This window comes from Rhincodon typus, chromosome 11 (genome assembly GCF_021869965.1).
Source record: "Rhincodon typus isolate 14 chromosome 11, sRhiTyp1.1, whole genome shotgun sequence".
Lineage (NCBI taxonomy): Eukaryota > Metazoa > Chordata > Chondrichthyes > Orectolobiformes > Rhincodontidae > Rhincodon > Rhincodon typus.
In genome coordinates, this window is record NC_063342.1 from 75,357,130 (window position 1) to 75,369,205 (window position 12,076).

The 12,076-nt window shown below is 42.3% G+C and overlaps 1 protein-coding gene across 1 annotated transcript in view; it reads left to right on the forward strand.

The window, feature by feature from the left end:
* The window catches only part of LOC109919377 (diacylglycerol kinase eta-like), a 139,952-nt gene that overhangs the window by 48,563 nt on the left and 79,313 nt on the right, over nucleotides 1–12,076 (forward strand). The window contains exon 10 of the mRNA XM_048602936.1: nucleotides 10,869–10,976. Coding sequence (XP_048458893.1) covers nucleotides 10,869–10,976 — 108 coding nt within the window. The remainder of the gene's footprint in view (nucleotides 1–10,868; nucleotides 10,977–12,076) is intronic.

Sequence of the window (12,076 nt, forward strand, 5' to 3'; positions counted from 1 at the left end):
CCATCCTGACCCTTTGAAGAGCATCCCACCTAGACCCATTTCCCCCTATCCTTTCCCTGTAACTCTGCATTTCCCATGGCCAATCCACCTAACCTGCACATCTCTGGACTGTGGTAGGAAACCCACACAGACACTGAGAGAATGTGCAGACTCCACAGAGACAATTGCCTGAAGGTGGAATCAAACCTGGGTCGCTGACACTGTGAGGCAGCAGTACTAACCACTGAACCACCGTGCCGCGCATAACAGTGAGGCTTACTGACCAGTGACTTGTAACGTGCTCTTCTTCCTTCACAAAGATACACCACTATATAACTTGGATGAAGAGACACAAATATTCCAGAACACAATGCAAATTTTGCAAGGACTCAAAAAGACATTCTCCTCTCCCCCTCCTCCTCCGCACCCCCCAAATCATTTCAAGGGGCATTTAAAACTCAAATCTTAAAATTGCAACTCCAGATAAATCTCCAGATGATTCAGATGGGCTGGCAGTGAGGAATTTAAACTCACCCCCTCCTCTTTTTTTGTTCTACACTCTTTCTTCTAGCCCTCCTGAATTTGAACCACAGAAAGTTCTGGTCCTGAAAAAACCGAATGGTTAACAGTTGAGACACAGCTGAGTATGAAAGCAGACCTTTCGACTTTAGGAAATACTTAACTTCCCTGCTGGTAAACGATGGCCCACTATCTGTGATCAACACTGCCGGGAGTCCATGTATTGCAAAAGATGTGTGCAGTTTTTCTTTTGTCATCTCTGTGGTTGATGAATGAACTCTATGCACGTCCAGCCATTCTGAGTGGGCATCCACAATGACTAAGAACATTGAGCCCATGAAAGGACCTGCATAGTCAATGTGTAACCGAGCCCAGGGTTTACTCGACCATTCCCACAAACATGGGGGAGCTGCTGGCCGTAACTTTTGTCCTTGTTGGCACTCTGGGCACTGCCTCAATCACAAGGCTATGTCTGCATCCCATCCTGGCCACCAGACATAACCTCTTGCTAACATCTTCATTTTGGAAACTCCTGGATGACCCTGGTGGAGTTCAGACAGTATCTGACGGCAGCCTATGCTTGAGACAATCACTCTGATCCCCATAATAATTTTCCCAAACTCTACTTTGATCTGGTCTCTCCGGGTCCAAAATGGTTTTATTTCTGGTTGTGACAGCCCTTTGGTTTCCCCCATAATCACCAGCTGTTCGAATTTTTCCAGGACCAGAACTTTCTGTGTCCAAAGTCTGTCATTGTCAACTGCGATTGGAAGTGTGTCAGAAAATTTAAAGCCGTTATGGACTCTTCTAGCAGCATTAGCATCGGTGGTGTACCTGCCAGTGGGAGGCAGCTCAATGTATCCATATTTGCTACTTGGCCTTCTGGATGCTGTCCCAACTTGTATTATTTTGCACTTGGTATTAGAGACCACCGCTGAATTTGGCCTGAATCTATGGGTGGCACTGCCTTGCCCTCTTTAAGTAGACCTAGCAGGAGTTTGTGGTCCGTTATTATTGCAAATTTATATCAATAAAGATATTGGTGGAATGTCCTGACTCCAAATAAGATTGCCAAGCCTTCCTCCTCTATCTGGGCATATTTACACTTTGCATTAGCCAAAGTCCTGGATGCACACGCTATTGGGCCTCTCCATTGGGCCACCTATGAGCTAATACTACCTGAATGCCGTACCTGGAGGCATTACATTGTCAGTACTAGATCTCACTTGGGATCATAGTGTGCCAACACCTTAGAGGACGATAGTTATTTCCTCACTTGCCAGAAAGCTATGGGTTGACTATGTGACTATTTCCAAGGCTGTCCCCTTCTTAAGATTTGATGCAGATGGAGGCAGATTATGTATGAGCTTTCTGTAATAACTCTTAAGGAAAGACCAAATCCCGGTACAAGATGTGGAACCGGGGCACCTTTGATCGCCCTCACGTTATCTTCCAGCAGGTGTAACCCAGTCTTGTCGACTCTGTAGCCCAAGTAGGTCACTTGGGGTGCCTGGAACACACAATTTTCCCTTCTAAGGCACATACCCACCTGGGAGGAAACATCTAAGGACAATGTCTAAGTTCTCTAAGTGCTCCTTATTGGTCTTCCCTGTTATTACGACGTCATCTAAATGGCAACCTGTGGTAGACCTTGTAAAATGTTCTTCTTCATCCAGTGAAAAATTGCACAGGCTGATGATACCAAAATGTAAGTTTTGTGTATTGGTACAAACCCTTATGAATGTTAATTGTAACATACTTCTGGGAATCCTCATCTAACCACAGTTGCAAGTACGCATGGCTCATGTCCATCTTTGTGAAGGACTGTCCCTGCCAGCTTTGTGTATAAATGATCTATGCAATGGATTGGTATTTACCCAGCTGCGAGGACCAGTTTATCATTTGTTTAAAATCTCCACAAAGGCAAACTGACCCACTGGGCTTCACAATCGGTACGACTGGTGCTGCCCATTCCATAAACTGGACTGATTTGATGATTCCTTCGCTTTCTAGCCTTCTGATTTCTAACTCTACTTTTGCCTGTAAGGCAAATAGCACTGTGCGGGCCATGCAGAATTGTGGAATTGCTTCTTGGTCAACATGTAAGATGGCCTTGGCTCCTTTGATAGTGCCTAGAAATTCATGAAAAATGTCCGGGTATATAATTTGGACTTCATTCAGGCAGCTATTTCTAATCGAAAAATGTTGAGCCAATCTAGGTAAATCTTTATCAACCAATTTTGCCCATCAAGCTTGGGCTAGAATGTTTTACCACAATCAGTGGTAACTGACAGAGCTGCTTTTTATAAGAGATCAGAACCAAAGTTGTACTCTTAATCTGTAAAGATTCCCTGGTATAGGTTATTCTCAGTCTAGCTGAGGTCTTGCACACACTTAAGGATTGGAGTCTGCAGCAAATTTTGGTAAAGACTGGTTCTGCGATCACTGAAATAGTGGCGCTGGTCTTGACCTCCATTAGAACTGGGTGATCATTTCACCAGACATTTATTCTGATTGGTTCGGATTTGGATTTTGCTAAGCAATTTAACTGATCCAAACCAGATGTGGGTGGTCTTTCCAAGGTATGCAGTCTCCTGGTTACCAAACTGAGTTCTCTTATGCAATTTAGGTCCAGTGGGACTTTTTTTTTTTTGCTGCCTCAAGTCCACTTACTGGCAGCAACTACAATGGCTTGCTGGCCCAAATCCTGAAGAAAATTTTAGCCATTTGGCCGAGGTTTGTCTTTGTTCTAAAGTTTTGCTGTGGACTGACCCAGAGTCCCTCTGTTCAGGATATGTCGTGTGTGCGGCTATTGCATTTGCTCAAGTGGTATTCCCCAAGCTCAGTCAGACTGGCAAGAGTATCCGCTTCCATCGGAATACCCTGCAACTCATATGCTCCACTTGCCACATTTTCCAATGATAAAGCAAGTTGTAGCTTGGAGTCCAGTTGGGCTTCAGCTAGTAGACGCTTTTGAATGGTTGAATGTATTAATCCCATATACCAAATGGTCTCTCAGCATCTCACTGAGGGTTAAACCAAAATCACATGCCTCTGTTAATCATCTTAACCTAGTGAAAAATCCCTGGTTGCCGAATTGCCCAGTTAAACCAATAGTGTATCAGAATTAGAGGAGTCTTGGGGTTGTAATATTTCTTAACTAAATCTTTCAACTCTTGAAAGGTGTCAGTATCTGCTGCCTCAGGGAAAGTTAGGCTCCAAATAACCGAAAAAGCTGTCAGTCCACAAGCTGTCAGGAGAATTACTCATTGCTTTTCATCTGATCATTTCACTTGCACAGAAAAGGTAACATTTTTTTCCAAATACTGGGTCCAATCGTCAACGGCAGGATCAAATGAGTCACGCTTCCCAAATAATGGCATGATGCCAGAAATGCTCACCCCCAACTCAAAGACAACTTCTGCGAGCGGATTTCTTCAGGAACGTGCCTTTCTCTGGTCGCCACTGAAATAAATCTACAGGGGCCGGTATCCCGTCACCAAGTCACCCTTTATTTACACATGGACAGTCCTTGATGTTGATCCAGCTCCCTGAGAGCCAGCTGTCAGAGTAAAAGGGACGTTTGACGCTCCTGTTCTTATCTGTCAGCTTAGGCTCATTGATTGGACCAGATTAACAGCCCCAATCAGGGAACTCATATTCTTTGTGGTCCACCAGGCTGACCTCATTACAATCACTGCAGTTGGGGGTGCCAATCAATCAAGTGGGCAGCTTTGCTTCCATGAACAATATCCAGTAAACAGTGATCAGCAGGCAGGCATCCAGCCAGTCCAATGGGAGGACATCCCCAACCGAAGAGGGTTTCTCAAGATGGAGGCTCCCATGGAAGGTGTAGGAAAATGTTATGATATTAGCGGCCACAGCTGCCTTGCTGTTATTGGGGAGCACACTGAGGTACAATGAGATTCATGTAAGTCACAATGAGGTAACTGATCATATGTCTCTAACATTAGTAAAAGAGAAGACACCAGTCTAGAATGAAATTGGAAGAGGGGTCTTAGACACTGCACTAGATATACAGTTATTTGACAACCCACTATATACAGATGTAAATAAAGGACTGTAAATAGAGAGTTAAAGTGCTTTACTTTTTAATGAGAGCAAATAACCTCTAGGACAGTGTATGTACTGAAATCCACAACCGAGGGGATGCACCAAGCTGGTACCTCAATGTGCAGGTAGCAGTGTTGGCTTGAAGTATAGGATAAAGCACAAGGTGTCCTCCAAAGCAAGGCCTGTTATTACAGGCCCAAACACCTGAATCTCTCCTAAAATAAGCCCTCCATCCCAGAAATCAGTTAAGTGATTTAACTTCTGTGAAGTTCTTCTGATGTAGTAATGTCCTTACTTAAGTAAGGAGATCAAAACTGTACATAAGTTACACAGTTACACAGGTAGGGAAGCGATTGGAGAAAATTCTGAAGGAGCGAATTAATACCCATTTAGAAAGGTAGGGGTTAAATAGGGATGGTCAATGTGACTTTGTCAGAGAGAAGTCATACCTAACAAATTTGTCAGAAACTTTTGAAAATGTGGATGAGAAAAGTTCATTTGATGAAGTTTGTATGAACTTTAGCAAAGCTTTTGACAAAGTCCCAAATGGGAGACTGATTGAGAAGATCAAAGCACATGGAATTCAGAGATGGATCAGAAACTGACTTAATAATAGGATACAAAAAGTAGTGGTTGAAGGCTGTTCCGAGTGACCGGGAAGTGGTGTCCAGCAGTTTACCACAAGAATCAGTACTGGGAACCTTATTGATATAGATGAAAATGTGGGGGGGGGGGGGGGGGGGGGGGTGTGGGAGGTGGTTGTTGTTAAATAAATTTGCAGGTGACACCGCGATTGGTTGAGTGGTTAATGGCAAAGAAGATGGTTGTAGATTACAGGAAGATATAGATGGTCTGGTCAGATGGGCAGAGCAGTGGCAGATGATATTTAACCCTGATAAGTGTAAGGTGATCCACTTTAGAAGAAGAAACAAGTATTTAAACAAGAGGGAGTATTTAATGAATGGCAGGACACTGGGTAGCATAGAGGAACAGATGGATCTTGGGGTAATAAGAAGGCATATGGGTCACTTGTTTTCATCAGATGTGGCATAGAGTATAAGAGCAAGGTGATAATGTCGGAGTTGTACAGGATGTTAGTCAGCCCACAGCTGAAGTACTGTGAAGTTCTGGTCAACTCAGTACAGGAAGGATGTAATAGCACTGGAAAAGGGTACAGAGGAGGTTGCTTGGGATGGAGAAATTGAACTAGAAGGAGAGACTAGATAGGCTTGGATTGTTTTCTTTAGAGCAGAGAAGACTGAGGGGAGACATGATTGAGGTGTATATGATTGTGAGGGGTATGGACAGGGCGAATAGAGAGCAGCTGTTCCCCTTGGTTGAGAGGTCAATCATAAGGGGGCAGGGGTTTTAGGGTGAGGGGCAGGAGATTAAGTGAGGATTTGGGAAAAACATTTTTCACTCAGCGAGTGGTGGGAATCTGGAATGTACTGCCTGGGAAGTTAGTGGAGTCCGGAACCCTTACAATCTTTAAAGGATATTTGGATGAGCATTTGAAATAGCATAACATTGAAGGATATGGGACAGGTGCAGGAAATTAGCATTCACGTGCCTTTAGTGGTAGCTGTTTTTGGTGCAGACTTGGTGGGCCGACGGGCCTTCTCTGTGCTGCATGAATCTATGAATCTGCTCCAGAGCTGGGTCTCTCCAGTGCTCTGTACAACTGTAGTATTGCTTCTCTGTTTTATACTTGCTTCCCCTTGCAATAAATGCAAACATTACATTGCCTTCTTAATCTTTTGCTGCATCTTCATAGCAACTCCGTGAATAATGTAGCTATTGCCTCCTTAATAATGGGTTCTCAAATTTTCATATGACAAATGTTAGGATAACTGGCCTAGTTTCCTGCTTTCTGTCTCCTTTCTTGCTTGAATGGACATGTCACACTTGCAGTTTATAATCTGCTTAAACCTTTCAAGAATATAGGATGTTTTTGAAGATCATAATTGACATACTTACTATCTTTGCAGCTACTTTTGTTAATATCCTGAGATGCAAACCACCAGGTCAAGGGGACTTGTCAGTCTTTAGGTCTGGTAGTTTTACTGGTACCCCAAATGTGATTGTTTTAATTCCTCCTGTTCTTGGCCCTCTCGATTTTCAAGTTTTCACGGTACATGATTTGTGTCTTCTACAGTGAAGCCAGATGTGAAATTCTCTAGCCTCATCCTGTTGGAACCAGTGTTCTATGCAGTTATTCTTTTCCTTTTTGAAAGATTTTACATTCCCAAGCTATCTCTCGATCATACTCCATTTCTTCCCCAATTCTGTTTAGTCATTCTTTACTGCTTTCTAAAATTTGTCCAATTAACATTTAGATCCCTGCCTTGGTAATCTTGTAACTATGTCTCTGAAATGGCTATCAATCAGGTCATATATGTTTATTTCTAATTGTGCTGTCAGTTAATCTGTTTTATTATGTAAGGTCCACACTTTCACATGCAGAGCCTTTAATTCAGACTTCTTTCTATTCTTGCAACCTCTAGCCTTATTTGATGGTGCACTATTAGGTTTGTTCTGTCTGTTCCTTCTTGCCACACTCTGGTTATTGTTACTCTGCTCTATTGCTTAGCCCTTTCTGTTAGTTATACCACATCTCTCCTCGGGTGATCACTCATGCACATTAAAGCCCACCCTACTGCCGTAGTTATATGACTTGGCCAGGCACCTCTTCCAGCATGGTTCAGGTGAAGGCATCCCAATGATACAGCTCCCATTTGTACTGATACCAGTTCCCCATGAACCAAACCCACTTCTCCCACACCTATCTTTAAGATACACATTCTACTTATGCTTATTTGCCCTTTGCAATTAGACATCTCAAATAATAACCCAGAGATTGTTAACTTTGAGTTTCTGCTGTGTAATTTAGCCCCTAGTTCTTCTTTTTCCCTAAGCAGAACTCCTTTCCTAGTTTTATCTATGCCATTTTACCCACTTAAACCAGGACCACTGGATCCTCCAGCAGCAGCTTCCTCTTCAGTTCCCAGTTGATCCCCCAAATGTTGGCATTGGATGCACAACATAGAGTTCTCGACCCAATCTCTCACGCTTTAGAGAACTGTTCTATCCTGACTACGTTGTTTCCTATTACAAAAACATTTTTATTCACTTCCCAGCTTGAATGGTTCCTTGTGCTATGGTGTGATGGACAGTCTGTTCATCCACCCTGCAGCCTCATTCTTGTCCATACAAGCTGCAAGAATCTCAAACTTGTGGACAATTGCAAGAACTGAGTCTCCTTCACTTCTAGCTTATTACCTGCCTGACTCACAGTCACGGCCACCCCACGGCCCAGACCCTATGGACAAAATTTGAAGCTCCTATCAATCACTCAGTGGCTTAATTGCACAACTACTACCAAGCAGGTCAATTCTTGAAAGATACATCTACCAGACCAGGCACGTGAGGGAACCAACAAGATGGAAGATCCCACTTGATCTTCTTCTTGCCAATCACCCCATTGCAAATACCTCTCCATGGCGGTATTGGTGAGATCAACCACTGCATATTTCTTGGTCACGTACTGTGGTTCTGCCACCTTTGCTGAATAGGATAGATTTTATCAGCTCTGGCAACTCAAAACTGGATATCCATGAGGCACTGTGGGGTGAATTGTACTAAGATACAATCTGTAACTTCATGGCTAGACATATCCATGACTCTACTGTTACTGTCAAGCAATGGAATCAGCCCTAGTTCAACGGAACTGTAGGAGGCCATGCCAAGAGCAGCAGTAAGCATACCTGAAAATGAAATGTCAACCTAGTGAAGCTACAGCACAGACTTACTTGCATGTCAGACAGCAGAAGTAGCATACAATACAATGCAAAATGATCCCACAACCAAAGCCCTACAGCCCTGCTGCGAATTTTGGCAGAAATTAAACAGCTCAATGGAACAGAAGCCTCCACAAATGCCCACATTGTCAAGGATGGTGGAACCCGACACAACAGTACAATAGATGAGCCAGAATTGCCGAGTGAAGGATCCATCTTGGCCTCCTCTTGAAGTCTCCAGAATTGCAGATGCTAGTTTTCATCCAATTCAACTCACACCATGTTACATCAAGAAACAAGTGAAGGCGCTGCAATAATTCCATAATTTTATATTCCACCCCTCTTGAAATAAACAAAATTCCATTTGCCTTCCGAAATATTTGCTATATCTATATAATGATGATGTGACTTGTGTACCAGGATACTGAGATCCCTCTGTACCATCAAGTCATGCAGTCACTCTCCATTTAAATTATGGGTAAATATCTGCCACGTTATTGGCAAATATCTGCTAATTTTTTACCCATTCAATTAACCCAACAGTTTGCAGACACTGTATCTGTGCTTGACATCTTATTTTCCTACTTAGCTTGGTGTCATCAGCAAATGTAACTATCATGTCTTTGGTCTCCAATTCTAAATTGTTGGTATGGGTTATAAAATTTTATGATGGTGCTAATATAAGTCCGTAGTCAGGTGTGACTGAACTGTGGAGGCAAGGCCTTTATTATTGAAGGGTCGGTCCATGTCACTTCGTTAAAACTGCATTCACAATCTCGTGTCCAGAATGCTGATTCAGATGCTAATACAATGGTATATTCGGGAGATCTTCATTCAGCGAATGAGAGCAAATGAGAGTGGAACTGAGTATTAAGTTGCTGGCCTCTTAAAACTAAAGTATTCATAATAATACTCCTCCATTGAATTATCCTAGTTACAAGAACACTGTTTGGTCTATCTGACTATTTGTATATAAATATATATAATCGTATGTGTTGGTATCTCTCTCCAGTTATTTTGAGTCCTGGTCCAAAATGTGAAAGTATCTTGTGGATGCAGATTGACATAAATTGCTGATCCATTCAAACTTGCCTTAAGATAATTTTAAATGTCTGGCTCCTTGGAACTTCAGCACTACATTGTCTTTGGAAGCATTTTGAAAGCTGGTTTAGACATTGATTTATTGTCAACCATATTTTATATCATTCCTGTTAAGCGCATCAGAGTAGTATTGTAGAATGACACTGTTTAGTGTATTGGCAAAGATGTTCAATTAGTGTCTTGCGCTTGATCTTTACCTTTTGTAAGTTAGTGTTGAATTTGCTTCCACTAACCTTTCAGCAGGTACACTGTAGATGACAACTGATTCTGCAAAATAAATTTATTACATCTCACCTCATATTCTTTTACTAGTCACCTTTAAATTGGTGTCCATCTGACTGTCAACCCATCTGCCAAAGCCAACAGTTTTACTTTTCTTACTGTATCAAAACCATTCCTTATTTTGAACACTTCTGTAATTTCTTGATTTTGTTTTCTGCTCTACAGAGAACAAACCCATCATCTGCAGAATGTTCTCGTTGCATCCCTGTTTTTTGCTACTGCTTCCAGTAAATTTCTTCAGAAGCATTGACATACTTCTGAAAGTCCAATGCCCAGAATTAAGTACTCGATCTGAGGATTAACTAGTGTTTTACAAAAGGTTGTTACAACTTTCTCACTAATTTAAGACTCTATTAGTAAAGTGATACACTCAATACATTTTTCTAGCAGATGTCACAATTTGCTCCATGGGTACGGACAGCCCTGGTCTTTCTGTTGTTGGAGTCCTTCAGAATTTTGGGGCAGCATGGTGGCTCAGTGGTTAGCACTGCTGCCTTACAGCGCCAGGGACACAAGTTTGAGTCCACCTTCAGGTGACTGTCTGTGTGGAGTTTGCACATTCTTCCTGTTCTGCGTGGGTTTCCTCCGGGTGTCCAATTTTCTCCCACAGTCCAGAGATGTGCAGGTTAGGTGGATTTGCCATGCTAAATTGTCCATAGTGTCCAGGGATGTGCAAGCAAGGTGGATTAGCCATGGAAAAATGTCAGGTTACAGGGATACAGTGGGGGATCTGTGTGGGATACTCTTCGAAGGGTCGGTGTGGATTCAATGGGCTGAAGGCCTGCTTCCACACTACACGGATTCTTTGATTCTCTGAATTTTGTTCACGATGCCTCTGCTGTTCTTCCCAAAATGCATAATTTTCAACTTCTCTGCATTAAATTTCATCTGCTCTATGCCAGGCTGTTTAGTTGGCTCGATTTTTATGACTTGACTCACTTCATTGTTTAATGCATTTTTCAGTTTCAGGAAAAGAGATCAACAGCACTGCTGAGAGACATCTCACTGTTACCTCTCCCAACTGCAATTGAATAGAATGGAAGAATGGACATGCATTATTTAACTGTTGAACGAGGCAGTGTTCTTTTTTCACCCAGTTTGTTTTGTGTTTTACAGTGTGATGGACAATACATTCCCCTACCTAGTCTTCAGGGCATTGCTGTATTAAACATTCCCAGCTATGCCGGAGGAACTAACTTTTGGGGCGGTACAAAAGAGGATGATGTAAGTTGCATGAGGAAGATATGGATCCTTCTGTCAAACACAAAATAATTGCACTTTGTGTGTGAGGCATTACTGCTATCCTTGTTTGGATGTAATGCACCTACATCCACCTACTAAGCTGCTTCAGGAGCTGCAGAATTCTGGCATTGAATCCTGTTATTGTTTAGGAACTGTTGCCCCAATCATAATCCCTTGTAGTGAATCATGGAATTGTACTGCATGCTCTCCTGAGCCTCTCTAAGCAATGTCATAGCCAGTCAGATTTCCACATAGGGCTTGCCCGAACAGTTCAAAATGTATTCTTTGACCTTCCTATTGCCAGATACCATGTTAATAAACTGAGGTTCTGAGGAAGGGTCACCGGCCCTGAAACGTTAACTCTATTTTCTGGCAGATGCTGCTAGACCTGCTGAGCTTTTCCAGCAACTTTGTTTTTGTTCCTGATTTACAGCATCCACAGTTCTTTTGGTTTTTACCATGTTAATAAATCTCCTTTTAAAGATTATATGAATTTATTTCAAAATATGCTGCAATAACAATGCTTAAAGTTGAGCCAAAACATCAGAAACTAACAGTATTGTCTGGTTAAAGAACCATTTGTCTCTCTCTGTCACACTTATTCATCAATCATTTCTCACGTATTTCAGTTTTCTCAGTAGCCAACAGAAATGTACCTACCTATTGCATTCTAACAAAAGGAAAAACATAAACTAGATACTCTCGGAAGTGTCTTGATTTTAAAAATCAAGAGTATAATTGTTTAAAAAAAGTTTGTACCACTTTGTACAGTGGAAAAGGTCAGATTTGTCTCATCGCTTACCTTCAATACTGACCATCCCAACACTTGCTGGACTCTTGTTTTCTTAACTGCAGCTTCACCGGCTCCTTGACTGCTACTGCTGTCCAAATTGAGCACCTGGCATCAACTGACAAGCTCACTAAAGCTGCCTTTCCAGCTTTTTGCCTGTTCTACACATGGTTGTCTGTTCTGAGCTGCTTCAACGTTATTCCTAGAGGTTAGGCAGAGCCAAGTGATTCTTGAAAGGTTATTTAGCACTAAAGATGGTGGGGGGGTGGGGAGCAATCAGTCTTTGCACCAT